General features: G+C 40.3%; 1 protein-coding gene across 5 annotated transcripts in view; it reads right to left on the reverse strand.

The window, feature by feature from the left end:
* Positions 1 to 1,839: 1,839 nt before the first annotated feature.
* bbx (BBX high mobility group box domain containing) overlaps positions 1,840 to 15,042 on the reverse strand; it is a 29,971-nt gene continuing 16,768 nt past the window's right edge. For 3 of the 5 annotated variants that reach the window (XM_083986413.1, XM_083986410.1, XM_083986411.1), the window contains exons 11-16: positions 14,826 to 14,958; positions 12,329 to 12,483; positions 11,995 to 12,084; positions 10,647 to 10,844; positions 8,271 to 8,475; positions 1,840 to 6,390 (exon numbers count right to left, since the gene is read on the reverse strand). In XM_083986413.1, coding sequence (XP_083842539.1) covers positions 6,312 to 6,390; positions 8,271 to 8,475; positions 10,647 to 10,844; positions 11,995 to 12,084; positions 12,329 to 12,483; positions 14,826 to 14,958 — 860 coding nt within the window. In that variant the 3' untranslated portion in view covers positions 1,840 to 6,311. The remainder of the gene's footprint in view (positions 6,391 to 8,270; positions 8,476 to 10,646; positions 10,845 to 11,994; positions 12,085 to 12,328; positions 12,484 to 14,825; positions 14,959 to 15,042) is intronic. The other 2 variants (XM_083986414.1, XM_083986412.1) reach the window with 1 other exon arrangement.

The following is a 15,042-nucleotide window of genomic DNA, read 5'->3' on the forward strand; positions in this document are numbered from 1 at the left end:
TTTGGTAACACCTCTGTTTTTAGATGAAGTACCTCGACAACATCTGTTTTGGTTTCTCTAAACTTATTGTCCTGCAGTAAAAACATCTCTGACAACAAGTAACAATTGAATATTTCAGTTGTTTGACTCCTTGAAAAACCACAGGACAAATCACTGAGCAACACTACATTGTAATAATATTACAATGTAGTGTTGCTCAGTGATTTGTCTTGTGATATTTGGTCATGAACCAAAACTACACAGTGTATTAGCAAAATTAAAGGAGCTAGATGTAAGAAACTATTACTGCAGTCAAATTCAAAACACTGCAGCACGTTGTTTCCCCCTCCCCCTCTCCCACAGACTCGAGGTTGCAAGTTAGGCTGCCAGATAGCACTGATAACACTGCTCCAGCTTTGTAGCTAGTAGCTACAGTATGTAGAATGTAGAAAGAAGGAAATTTACCGGATAAAGCTGTATACATGCACTGGGGAAAACGGATTATTGTGCAAAAAGCTTGGTGTTGGTCCAGGAGAAAATTAGCCACTCACGCATCTGTCCTCAAATTCTTCTCCGCTTTCAGCCGTCTCCATCTTTCAAATGCATCTCCTCCTCTATGCAGATCCTGGTTTGTTTCCTGCTTTTGTCAAGATGTTTTTGAGAGTCATAATGTTAATGTTAGTGCCGTCAGACATGCAGTAATCCACAATGCTGCAGCTCAGCGGTAACTGGCAACCTGGAGGCACAAACGCCACTGCCCTTGTGACTGGGAGAGAGAGCAGCAGGTGGGGCAACAGGACAAAACACAAAACCAAAACATAAACATGATTTGCATGCTGCAAATAACATTTTTAAATGTACTATTGTTGTCAGTTCGATCAGTATTAAAGGGATCAACATTTTGTCAAATTGGCCCATTGCCATAATCCCTATAGTCATAGCAGTAGGTTCGTTACCTTTAATTGTCGGTGCAAGCTGTTTTTAGAACGGCGGAGCAGAGCGGCGAGCTGCTCAGAGCTACGCTACGGAGGCTCATTATGGGATTTCTTGGTTTCCCTCATCAAACTCATCAAATACACAATCCAACAACTCCACAACGCTCTGGTGGACAAGTTGTGAGCTGCACATTCACCACGCTATGAGATAATAACACAACGTTACCACACAGAGTTGTTGTAGAGGGAAATACAGAGACTGCTTGATGAAAAACTGTCCCTGAAGGCAACGCGCATCAGCGGTTTTGCATGAATTTCCCTCTAAAACAACTCTGTGTGGTAACGTTGTGTTATTATCTCATAGCGTGGTGAATGTGCAGGTCACAACTTGTCCACCAGAGCGTTGTGGAGTTGTTGGATTGTGTATTTGATGAGTTTGATGAGGGAAACCAAAGAAATTCCTTTAGCCTCCGTAGCGTAGCTCTGAGCAGCTCACGGCTCTGCTCCGCCGTTCTAAAAACAGCTTGCACCGACAACTAAAGGTAACGAACCTACTGCTATGACTATAGGGATTATGGCAATGGGCCAATTTGCCAAAATGTTGAACTATCCCTTTAACATACATGATTCCTAAGTCTCTGGTGACATTTGGGGTTATTTTTTCATCTAATCCAGCAGCCAAACACACTTGTGATGTTCTTGAATCTTTCTGCAAGAGAAACCAAGGAAATATCATTCAATATATTCTACATTAAATCAAATATGTATAATTAAAATGTGAATAAGTGCCCATGCATGTCACTTATGGAGCTGAAATGTGTTCGACGACAAACCAGCAAAAAACCCAACAAAATCTTTTCACACACATGTAATAGATGTTATTTTAATAGGTGTTCAAGAAGTAATAATTGCTTCAGCAGAAAGTGTAAAAGGAATAATAGTTGCATCAGCAAACAGTGTTATGACATAGGAGTTGTGGATGGGGCGGGCGGGGCGGGCGGGGCGAGGGGGGGGAGTAGGGATGGTGGGAGGTCGAGGGATCCCTCACTAAGCAGGGGGTTCCAGTAAGGCTGCATATAACAACTGGGCTGTAACAATCAAAAACATTATCTGTCATGATGATTACCAATAAGATAAATTAAGATTAAGCAACATGTTGTACAAACTATCAGAGGAAAGAGACTCAAAGGATCTGGCAAACCCTCCTCTTGACGAGAAAAAAACAACAAAACAGAACAAAAAAACCAAAAAAAAAATCGAAGCCATGATCTACATTCCAGTAAAGGGTAGATAATCTTATACACATGTATAAATGGATGCATATTCAGTTGTATATTTCATTGTTTTTTTTATTTTATTTGACTAGACCTATAAAAAGGAACAGTAATAAATAAGTTGAAACTCAAGCATTCAGTTGTTTCTGTCTGATTGCAGGAGCGTCCCTGTTTCATCAACTGTCCTGAACAGACTTTTCACTTTTACTGCAAAGGAAAAAAGGAGTAGTAAGCAAATCGGGGGGGGGAAAGCTATTGTCCCACCACCACTCACACATCTTTGCAAGAATCTCTCAGTTATTAATAAAGTCTCACTGATGCTTAACATGATACAGCAAGTCCTTTGGACCCAACATCTCCACATTATTTTCCCATTTTTGCGTTTGCAGCGCAGCATCTATATATCCTGTCATGAGAATGGTTGTAACTATGCACCTAAGGAACAGTATACCATCATAGCATACATACAGTACAATCAAGACTGAGAATTAGAAAAATACAGGTACAAAAATGATTACATTCAAGAAGACAGTACTAGCACAAAAGGGTATTATAGTCATTTAGGTAACTAATATAGGAATTTCAAATTTATAGAAGCATTATCTAGATAGAAAAAGTGAGGGGTGGGGGAAAATGACGGTATTATGGCTGTTTTTGTAGATGTGTGGATCTGTTATTGACTGGATTCTCGCATATATAATGGTTAAAATGCATAATTTTGAATGCAGAGTGGGTAAAAATTACATATTTTTTCTTCAAAGATCATGATTTGTTTTGGTTTTGGGTCATAAGGTGCAAATACTGTATACTAAAAGAGGCATCGAGTGGTGCCTTTTTGTTGCACTTCGTTCCGACTCTGGGTTCAAACACCAGGGAAAAAGCCCATTAGATACACAGGATGAATTGTGCTGATATTGTTACCTGAAGATTTACACACTTTAGAAAACGCAGTGCAACTGTTTCGCTAGCTTTCTTGTTTTTTTTGTGTTTTTGTTTTTTTAATTTTTAGTTTTTTTGTTTCGTTTTGTTGTTTTTTTTCCTTTTTTTTTGTTTAAACAGGATTTCCATTTGAATATACCTTTTCCTCTTCTTTGGCAAATGTCAATAAACTCACTGGCTAAAAGCAAATATATCTCTATTTTGGGGGAAGACAATGTCTTTGTCTTTGCAAAGAACTACACTGATGTCCACCAGTGGAAGAACTATACAGTTTACTGTTTTATGTAACTTCTCATATTTCATATCTGAAAAAATATATATTTGCCATTCTTATTAGATTATCATATAGCATATTATGGTTTTCTTAACTTAACTGGGAAACATTTGCAGTTAGTTTTTTTTTTTTTTAGATTTAAGGACAAATTTAGAGAGCAATTATATATTTTTTTTGCATGTACTCCATTATTTGCACACAAGGGCCTACATTAGCAAAACATCATTACCACGTAGCAATGCTTTGATTTAGGAAAAATACTCTTTTTCTCAGGATGCATGAGTTCTCCAAGACCCGTTCATTTCTTCTCAGTTGGTCCTGTCATTAAGCACTTTTAACATCTTAACATGTATCAGAGAAACGATGATGCAGTTGCAGTCGAATCCGCTCCGTCAGAGGTGAGAAGACTAAAGCTCATTGTCTAGAGATGGTGCATTTTTATCTCAGTGCCCATGTGCTTAGCAGATAAGCATAGAAGATGCGTTTATCGTCTATGAGCTTGATCATTTTTTTGACAACAGTCTTAATCCAGTAAACTTGACCTCAGGAAAAACCATTGAAATTCATTAAGGAGGACCTAGTTAAAGGAGCAATCGGAAATGCACACAGTTCATAACAGAAGATAGAACAATCAAACTGAAAACAGAAGAAAAAAAAAAGCTAGAAAAGTTATAAACGTGACTCAAAATGTATCTAAAATGTGATAAATTAAGTATTGGTCTACACAGAGGAACAGAAAGGCTGCTAGATAAGGAGGTGCGGGGTATTGACGCAGCTCTTCCACGTTCCTCTACCCACCGGGAAGACGACAAACCTGCAGATCAAACTGCACCTGTCCTTTGTTTTCCTCACTACTGCTGCTCATAAACTGCAAACTTTTAAGTATGGCCGAGACAGAGGCATTGAAATGGAATGATTCTGACCAATCAGCAACACAACAATGCCAAAAAAAATAAAATAAAAATAAAGAACACAAATAAATCTGCATCTATGTACAAACATTTGTAAAAATCAAAAAAAAAAACATTGATTACATGAGACCTTTGAGTATATATAGACCATTACTTGGCAATAAAATCTCAAAAGGCCAATAGGAAACAAACAGGGGGAAATGATTATTAAATGCCTTGTCTCCATGAGCGCTAAGAGGAACCGTAGCATAGTGCAGCCTGATGTCTAACTCACTGAATCAAACCAGACAAAGGCAGAAAATATTCTCTCTGCTTTGTACTTTTTTCTTCATTTCATTTCATGAGACGTGTAAAATAAAACTGTTTCACACACACAAAAAAAATAATAATCTGTTCACATTGACAAACTCTTCATCTCTCATGTCAGACCTTTTAGCCAGGACATTGAAGACACTACGAGACAGGCTACAGAGTAAAGAAGAACACTGTGACTGGTGGAGACAAGGCATTTTCATCACCCTTAATAACTAGAGCAACTCAAACTTCAGCTACAAATTAGTGCAGTGTTTACGTAAGAAACAACCAACCAATCAACCAACCACACAAAACAAAACAAAAAAAAAACCGAGTAAGTTGCACACAAGAAGTTGACCTCTCTAATAATTGCTACGCAAAACTGCAATAAGATCAAGTATCGACAAAAAAAAACTGCATTTTCACTATTCAAAAACATTACACTGACTTCAGGACTGTGATGGCATTGAGCAAGAAGCTGGTTGAGGGCTTTGTGGTGGCAAACAGGGTCTAGGCGGGAGGGGTTAAGGCTATATTTGATTCACTCTCACACAATCTCCTCATCACAAGAAGCAGTTTTCAAGCCAACCTACTGGTTCGGACAGAAAAAGGGGGAAACTCACTGTGAGCCTACGACTAAGAAAGATAAACAGGACACACACACACAAACACCCTCGGCTATTAGTCGACTCTATAGTTCAGATGCAAAGGGTATTATGCACAGGTCTAACTCTTTTACACATTCAGTCTAACATGATTACTTGAAGCTACCACATACTGTTTAACAGTAGCATGATCGATCTTAATGTACACCATCAAGTACTCAGCCATGATTTCTTTGTAGTTCGGGGTACACACACCACCACACCGAGTGCACCGCAGGGAAAAACACGAAGCAAGAAGTTGGTAACGGATGCCGATCCATCATGATTATTATTTACCCTGGTTAAAGTCATTTTGGGTTGAAGCTGGAGAGAGAAGAGAGTGGAAGGGATAAGAGCTATTCAGATACAGAGGTATTCTACCGGAGGTGCAGGGAACTCTTCAGTAGGCGTGTGTGTGAGGTAAAAAGGTGACAGAAAGCTGTGTTTCGTCTAGAAAACGAATGCATTGTTGTTGGGTTTTTACCTATACCTAAAATGCCGTTATTTAAACTGCAAGACTCGACCGGCTTAAAAACAACGGCCTCTAAATTGACAAAACAGTGTACGATTAAACCCATGACAACCATTTCTACAGGGAAGGAAGGGGGGGGGGGGACCCATGCACTAGGGGACAGCTTGGTTCTTCCACAGGCCCTAACAGAGCATCTAAAGGGGGAAGAAGGAGGGAAGAGGAGGAGGAGGAGGTGTTGGGGGTCGGGAAAGGGCGAGGACTTCGGAAAGGCATCCTGCCTCAAACCAAAGAAAAGGCTTCAGGAAAAACACTGAGATAGCGAGGAGGAGGAGCAGGGAGGAGGAGGAGGAAGAGGAGAGAGGCGCTCTCTGTTCCTCCGCCGTGAACCCGAGCTCAAGCAAATTCACCACAAGGAGGGAGGGAAGGTGGAGTCTGGTCCAAAGCTTCCTATTCAAGTCTCCCGTGTCAGCGTGTGGGCGTCGCCCCCGAGGAGAGTAAAAAGCTCCACTGCCAATGTGTCCAATGTTGTGGCTTTTTTCATAGCAGCAGCAGCAGCAGCGGCGGCAGCAGCAGCAGCAGCAGAAGAGTCTCACTGGTCGGCGCAGGAGATGAGGACTGGAGTCTGGACCAGATCTTTCTTCTGACTCTCAGCCAAACCCCTCTGGCCTCTGAAAACAGGACGGTAAAAAGAGCTGGGTCACTATTTCTTTTCAAATAGCTGTTGTCATTTTGAAATTAAAACACATTACTTTGCTCTGGCTGTCGTTTTGTGGCCCCTAAGGGCAGGACAAAACAGTAAAGAAGTAGCTTCATACCCACAGCAATTGTAATGCTGAATAGTAAAGCCACAAGGTGATCGTGTTCATATTGAACTTAGCTGACCCTAAGGACATGTAGAAGCACTTTTCTATTTCTATTCCTATGACTTTGACCATGTATTTTGATTATATTGATTATATTGTCATGATGTCTGTGTGTGGCTGTTTTTTATACTGGGATTGCTGAGTGCCTGTCTGCACAACAAATTTACCAGCTGGTATTAATAAAGAAACCTTGACCTTGACATTAAAGGGACAACGAGGAGTTTCTATTTGGTTATAAAAAAAAGTCTCATATTAATGTGGATGAATCTACGTTACCACTTGTTAATGGGCTCATTTTCTATAAATATATGGTTTTGTCTCTATCGTTATTTTGTTATTATTAGTGGTGGTGGAAATGCTGGGCGAGCCGACCAGCGTTTCTTTACTTTCGGTTTCGTGGCGAGTCATGAGAATAACGCCGCCGAATCTCCGTTTATGGTGGGAACTACGACGGTATGTGATCGTCTTCCAACCTCTGACTTTAATTCTTGATGAATGAAAACATGAGTCTGTCTTGCGCCGGTCAAAGAATTTCACGGTGCGGAGGCTCATAAATGTAGTGTGGAAACACTTTGCGTTGTCCCTTTAAGACTTTTGCTTATTGGATTTCCAGGCCTCCTGTCTGATCTATCAAAAGCTGAGATGCTGAGGAATGCAGGGTTTCTACACATTTGAAATTTCCAAATACCATACTTTTTCCAGACCCTAATTTCCAGACTTCTCGGTAAAAAAAATCTAATTATTTGTGATATTTGAGTAAATAGATGTGCATAATATTAAAAAAAAGCATGCAATTTATCATTTGTTTTCATTATTATGAATGTGTATGCCATTATGTAACCAAATCATTTCCTGGAGATTGTAGCTGGGTATAATAGCGCATAGAAATAATTAACCCACATAACTTCAGATGAGACCAAACCCAGAGAAGTATTATATATTTCCATACAATAGTTTCCAGCTAGCAATTTCCTGGCAACAACTACAAATTGGCCTATGAAAGTATCAATGAGACAATCTGTATGTGTGTCAGACAGCTCCATCTAGAGTTCGCTGGCAGTGGTATCAGTGTCATTAATTGTTATGAAACGAATACTTGTCCTAAATTAACAAATCTTTTTTTTTTAATATCAAAATGCTCATTTATTAGCAAAAATAATCACATATTCTCTCATCTCTAATCTCTATTCTCTATAATATATACAGCCTGAGCTTTCCATGTTGTGTTGAGCATTTATCTCCCTCTACTGACACATTGTGGCTCTGCACTGTGACTGGACTGGACAGGACGAACAGGAAGTGGCTTCTCTTTATCCCTACAGCTGCACTGACCAGCTAATGGCCCAGTTTATATAGAGTGACAGTCATCAATGACTGAATTTTTATCTTTATTATATAGTGTAATAAGTCTTGTATGACAAATATTGAAACAGGACACTGCTCTGGTCCTCGGAGGCAAAGTATGATGCTGTGAAGTTAAGATTAGGTCATAACAGTTCAAAAACATTTAAAAGCTATAAGGTGCTGTTACTTATATGCAGTATAATACAATATTTCTACACCCTATTGCACCTTGTACCGGTTGATTGTGCCAGAACAGGCAAGTTAATTAAACAGACATTGCAAACTACTCAACAGCAAAGACTATCCAACAGTATTGTGTGTAAAAGTAGGCGAGTGTGTACCTGTGAACGTTTTCCATGGCTGCTACCTCAGCGAGCGCTGCCAAGCTGAAGAAAGCAGGTAGCTCTTGCGGTACGGTACTCCTCTCCTCCTCCTCCGCCTCCTCCTCTGCTCTGGGATTACTGTAGCACCCTTTTTCATTGCATAAATTCTGTTGGTGTAATGGCTTCTTATCCTGTTCCTGGTTCAGGTCCCTAGTTTTATCCTCTGAAACGGAAACACAGGGAAATAAAACAAAAAACATGAAGTCATTTTCATGTCAATGGAACTTGGGAGTAACTTTCTGTAAATGAAGAAGAATGAAGTTGTGCAGTGACTTTAGAATAATGAGATGATATTTGGTACTTGAATTAGACCGGTTGGTTGCATTTAGTTGTTTTTTTGCTTTTTCTCATCTATTATTTTGTGTTTTCATTGTTTCTCCGTGCTGGTAACAGTTGCTATGTTTGCAGGTTGTCTGTCTACAACATCCCAGGAACTGCCTTAAAGGATAATTACCGTTTTTTACAATCTGGACCTTATTTCTAGCATAAAATATGATCATTTCCTCACCCAGATAACTTTGGTGTTATTACAAGTCGTTCTGATGAAATTAGCTCCAGCCGAGAGCTGCGTATATCCGTATAATGTTAGTCTATATGGCAGCAGAATGCAGCCTCTAAATAACACATTATCTGCAGAGAAACTCCTTCATTTCTCCAATATTTAGTTCTGATAGGCTAGTGCTATTCCCCTCTGAGTCCAGGGTTAGCTGCTGTTGCTACCGCTAATGCTACGGTTCGTTTCTGCGTGTTTCCGACTTGTCAGAACAAAATGAGCAGCTGGATGAAGTTCAGCTTCCACAGGCTTCCTCTCCTCAACCTGGACTCACTAAAGCTCCGGCTAGTTGAGATAAAAATGGACCCGAATGCCGAAGCAGAATGATTATTATCAGAATGAGCCGGGCGGCGCTCAGAGATGACATCATCCAGGTCAGAGGTCAGTAGGTCAACCTACAGACCCCGGATGTTGATAACAGCTAACCCCGGACTCAGAGGGGAATAGCACTAGCCTATCAGAACTAAATATTGGTGAAATGAAGGAGTTTCTCTGCAGATAATGTGTTATTTAGAGGCTGCATTCTGCTGCCACGTGTACTCGTATTAATGATACCAAAGTTATCTGGGTGAGTAAATGATCGTATTTTATGCTAGCAATAAGGTCCAGATCAGGGCATGAAATTGGCACCCGCCAACAAGCCAAATGCGGGTAACTTTTGTGATTGGCGGGTGAAACTGTCAATCTACCTGCCACATTGTCGTGTTAAGACAACACAACACAGAGCAAGTGTTGTGTTGTTGACCAATCAGGTAGCCTATGTGTACCTGCCTTTTTTTTCCCCGGTACCGCGAGTAGACTGAAAAAATACAACTTTGCCCTTGGCGGACCGTGTCGAATCCTCTCGGGACTGATGCGGACATCACACGCGGTAAACCCGGCTGCGGAATCGCTGCGAAGTGCCGAGCAACGGAAATCATGTGCGAGCTGGAGCTCTTATCAGCCAAAAGGGGGGCCCAGCACAGAACGTTTGGGAACCACTGAACTACTTAAAGAATAAAGGCAAAGACGGTTTATAAATAGGCCTACTGTTTGTTTTGTCTTGAACTTGTGTATTCTGTACAAGTTCAAGAACCATTTGTATGCATTTTCTGAGATGTTGACCTTTATTTTAGGTACCAAAAATTTTGGCTGGTAAAAAACTACTGTGGCAGGTGGATTTCAAAATCTACCTGCCACAGTGACTGGTGGCCAAAAAAGTTAACTTCAGGCCCTGGTCCAGATTGTAAAAAACAGTAATTCTCCTTTAAGGGGGTGGGTCTCTTACACCTGGTGTCTCTGCTAGTTTCAGACTCATGCACAGGGTTGAGGTCAGATATTGACCCCCCCCCCCCCCCCCCCCATTCAATACAAAAGGAAGCCCCCATACGTTTGAGTTTTACACTGTTGACTTGTATCATCAGAACAGACATGTCCTGTGATTTTCAGCCTCCTTTCATATTTAATAGAGGGGGATGGGGGGCTTAAATCAGTCACTGTTTCAAACAAGTTTCATTGTCTGACAACAAAAATAGAAAAACATGTATCTGAGATTAGCTTCAGTGTGAACTCAGCTCCATTGTGAGCGCAGAGAAGAGAGAAGCAAAGAGATGAAGAGCTGAAACCAGCGGACGCTCGGCTACATATCAATGTGACGCAGTGACCTCAGTTTGTTTACAGCCGTGCCACACTGACTCACTTACGTACAAGGTTTTGACCTCGTCTTGTTAACGTGGCAAAGTCAGATCTGTGTAATCTCGCACTGACAATCAATCAATCAATCACTAGTCGTCGTCACTCACCCTCCACTGGAGACACGCTGCCATCCGCTGTGCGCACCAAGTGTGTGATCTTGGTCTTCCTCGCCTTCCTCTTCTGGCTACCAACTAGCATCTCCATACTAGCGGTGCCCTGAGCATCTGGGCACATTATGGCAATGGGGGCACATGACTTGGCTTTTGAAGCTGAATCCAGTGAGGTGGAATCACCCTGTAGCGCTGCTGAGGAGAAAAGACATCAGCGATTTAACCTTCGAACGGATGAAGTGTTGAAAGTCAATATAAACAGTGCAGGTTACAGTCTTTTTAACTTAACTTTAAGGATGAAGGTTATTGAGTTAATTCATTTAACTGTAATTAACCAGATGAAAGTTATTGCTTGAACATAAAGGCCTCTGCCTCTTATTATTATTAAAGATCTATTATTAATAATCACAATTTATCATTAACAATAATGAGGATCACAATAAATGTATAAATATACTTCATAGTATAAATAATGCAAATTGAAACAGATAAGTCAGATAAATAAATTACAGATTTGTTTTTAACGCTCAGCCTTTTTGTGATGTGAAGGTAAATTCTCTAATTCAAGTCGATTTGCAGTCAAATATTTTGCTGGTCTCGATTGCGTACGTAACGAGCAACTTTAAAGGGATAGTTCAACATTTTGGCAAATTGGCCCATTGCCATAATCCCTATAGTCTTACCAGTAGGTTCGTTACCTTTAATTGTCGGTGCAAGCTGTTTTTAGAACGGTGGAGCAGAGCCGTGAGCTGCTCAGAGCTACGCTACGGAGGCTCATGGGATTTCTTGGTTTCCCTCATCAAACTCATCAAATACACAATCCAACAACTCCACAACGCTCTGGTGGACAAGTTGTGACCTGCACATTCACCACGCTATGAGATAATAACACAACGTTACCACACAGAGTTGTTTTAGAGGGAAATGCAGAGACTGCTTGATGAAAAACTGTCCCTGAAGGCAACGTGCATCAGCGATTTTGCATGAATTTCCCTCTAAAACAACTCTGTGTGGTAACGTTGTGTTATTATCTCATAGCGTGGTGAATGTGCAGGTCACAACTTGTCCACCAGAGCGTTGTGGAGTTGTTGGATTGTGTATTTGATGAGTTTGATGAGGGAAACCAAGAAATCCCATAATGAGCCTCCGTAGCGTAGCTCTGAGCAGCTCACGGCTCTGCTCCGCCGTTCTAAAAATAGCTTGCACCGACAATTAAAGGTAACGAACCTACTGCCATGACTATAGGGAATTTGCCAAAATGTTGAACTATCCCTTTGAATGAATCTGTCAAACAAAACGTTCACATCACTGCTATAAAAGCACAAACATCAACAGTCTAGTTCACCTTTGTCCACTGCACCTGGCTTCTCCTTTTTGTGTTTGTGCTTCCTAACAATCTTGTGGAATGAAGTCTTTTTCTGAGATGGAGATGACCCTGATATAGCAAAAAACAAAGAAAGAAAAAAAAGAGCATGGGAAATGCTGTGTCATGGAGCCCAAATGTTTCTGTTGTTGTAACAAAGAGAAAGAGAGGGGGATAGAGGGAGAGAAGTGCTGCTGAACGCCACAGGTGTAGAAAACATGACTCTATAAACAGGAGCCGAGCGAGTCGAGGATGAGATGAGAGGAGAGTAAAAGAGCAGTATGTGGGGAGAAAAAAAAAAATCCTTTGCACTCACCTTTGCCGACTTTAGAGGCGTCTTCTTGGACTGGGGAGCTTTCGGTCTTCTTCTTTTGCTTTGCAACAGTCGTCCCCTTCTTATCAAATGTCATTGGACTATACTGTGGCAGGCTGTTAAATTTCTTTTCAAACTCCTCCTCCAGTTTCCCTAGGCTGACAGGGGAAGTTCAGAGTTTGTTTAATTGAATATATACAATAGTATAGTCAATAGTCTTACCTTACCTTCAGAAAACAGCAAACAGTTCTGCAAGTTACACATTTACAGAAAAAGACCAGAAAAGCCTAAAACAGCAGCAAGACTGATATTACAGGGAGACTGCAACATAGCATTTGCCCTATTATTGTACTGAGCAACATTTTAATGAATTTCTTCAATATCTTAACTTTGTAAATCTTTATTTGTTTCTATAAATAAATCATCTTTACCTTTATTGATGTATTTATTGGGGCTTGTTATCGTATACTGCCTGCTTTAAATGATTGTGAATATAGGAATGTAGGAATGATTGTGTAGGCCGTGGATTATTGATTGATTGATTGATCTAATTATTTGATGCTTCTTATGGTATATGCTTGTCATTGTTTTATATGATGTTACTGTCATTATTGGTTTTTATTTTTTAAGGGTTGAGAGTGAGCCAGGGCAGACTACATTTCAATGCATTGACTGTACACCATACTTTTTAAAGTACTATATGACAAATAAACTAAACTAAAACTAAATCTTTATAATATGTTGGGTTTGGGGGATTGTTCTTCTTTTGTTTTTTTTATTGTTTTGTGTTAGTTTTTCAGATAATTTGGTGATTACAATCTAAAATGCAAAGTGTCTCTGTGGGTTTAACGTAGAAATTGACGTAGGAGTAGCAGTAGTAGCTACACTAGAAACTCTGAAGCTTATTGGAGGTCTAATTAAGTCACTGTTCATATAATATAATGGTGAAATTACGGTAAGGTGGGTGTTGTGCTCGGTTGGGATTGCTTTGATAAGAGTTAACCCTGTGAGGCAGCTGGATTTTCCTCCGGGCCCTGAGCTAAAACATAACCACAGCGGCTCAGAGCAGTCATCATCATCATCATCATCATCCTGTGAGAGAAAAACTATGTGACGGCAGCAAGAGGCACCTGGCTCCTTAAGAGATTAGTGTAAATGCTGCTGTAGTGTCAGTCAGTTATCTCAGAGCTGGAGAATAGTTCGACACCAGAGGCTTTTCTCCAGAGACAAGATGTTCTCTCTCTTCTCCAAACCGGCTTTGGCAGAATTTTAATTTTACAAACTGGCTTGACTGGCAGTAAAAAAAAAAAGGGAGGGAGAGCCTGTCCTTTTCCAAATCAGCCATCTGGTGCATCCGGCTACATAATAAAGAGTGAAGTGGATTTGCACTATAACAATATATTTGATCATTATTTATAAAACGGAAAGGTGAAATCCGGCGATCTGATTGGTTGTTAACCGTGGTATAATGAGCATATACCACTGCTACTATTCCAAAACCTCATCACAGCGTAGGCTATCACTCCGCATCAGGCACGTATGACTGGTATGAATGGAAGTTGTTGTCATGTATCCATGACAACGGGCTGTTGCAGTCTAGGGGTGGGAGAAAAAATCGATTCACATAGATATCGCGATATCTTTTTTGACGATTTTTAAATCGATTTTTTTTTTCAAAAATCGATTCTTTTTTTTTTTGAAATTTTTTTTTTTTTGATTTTTTGATTTTTTTTTTTTTTGAAATTTTTTAAATATTGTGCAATGTGTATTTGTTAGCCTCTTTTACATACAGAGAGTACAGGCTTTGAAAAGGGTTTAAGTTCACTTTATAATGGAGTATGTTAATTTATAGGCTCCTACAGTATTTGTGTGCAGATAAATGTTAAAAATGCGACTAAAAATCGAGAGAATCGGCAATATCGTAGAATCGCAATTTAAATCGAATCGCCATCCAAAAAATCGTTGAAGAATCGAATCGGGAGAAAAGCATATCGTCCCAGCCCTATTGCAGTCCGTAGCAAAAGACAGTCTGTGTTTTTACGATGTTAAAAAATGGACTAATAGTAGTTGAATTCACATGTTTAAGGTGAACTTTCACCTCCAGAGGGTTAACAATGGTAGAGGGGACTGAGCAGTGACTTTCACCTGAAAAAAGCGGAGGAAAAGACGAGATGCAGAGCTAACTAGGAGCTAACGTCTGGAGAGGTGGGACTATTTTTTTCCACAGTGAGGCTATTTTATTGGATAATATGTATTTCTGGTTGAATACAACTACATGAAATTGATTGCATATTTCTCTTTCATATTGCCTTTATTGGTAACCGTTCCGCTTCGCGTCGGGCCGAACTCATTATACCACGGCCCTTAGCCGTGGTATAATGAGCATATACCACGGCCTGTCGTGATATATTGCTTAATTATATTTTAGTTTTTCCACAGACAGAGTCTACAGGTGTTATACTCTCTGCACAACATGGAAGAGGAGACATGGCTGACTCACCCTTGAGAAGATTCATCTTTGGACTTGGACTTTTTCAGCTTCTTGGGGTTATTAGGTCCCAGCTGAGGAACGGTCCAGCTGTCGTCACACCAGTTTGCATCGGGATCAGAAGAACGGAAAGCTCCTCGTTTACCTGTGGACAAACAAAAAGGGGATAAAAAAAAAAAGGGAAAGTCTCGGTTATTTGTTGTTAGGGGTTTAGGATTTGGATCGGTGT

Source organism: Trachurus trachurus (genome assembly GCF_905171665.1).
Source record: "Trachurus trachurus genome assembly, chromosome: 14".
NCBI lineage: Eukaryota > Metazoa > Chordata > Actinopteri > Carangiformes > Carangidae > Trachurus > Trachurus trachurus.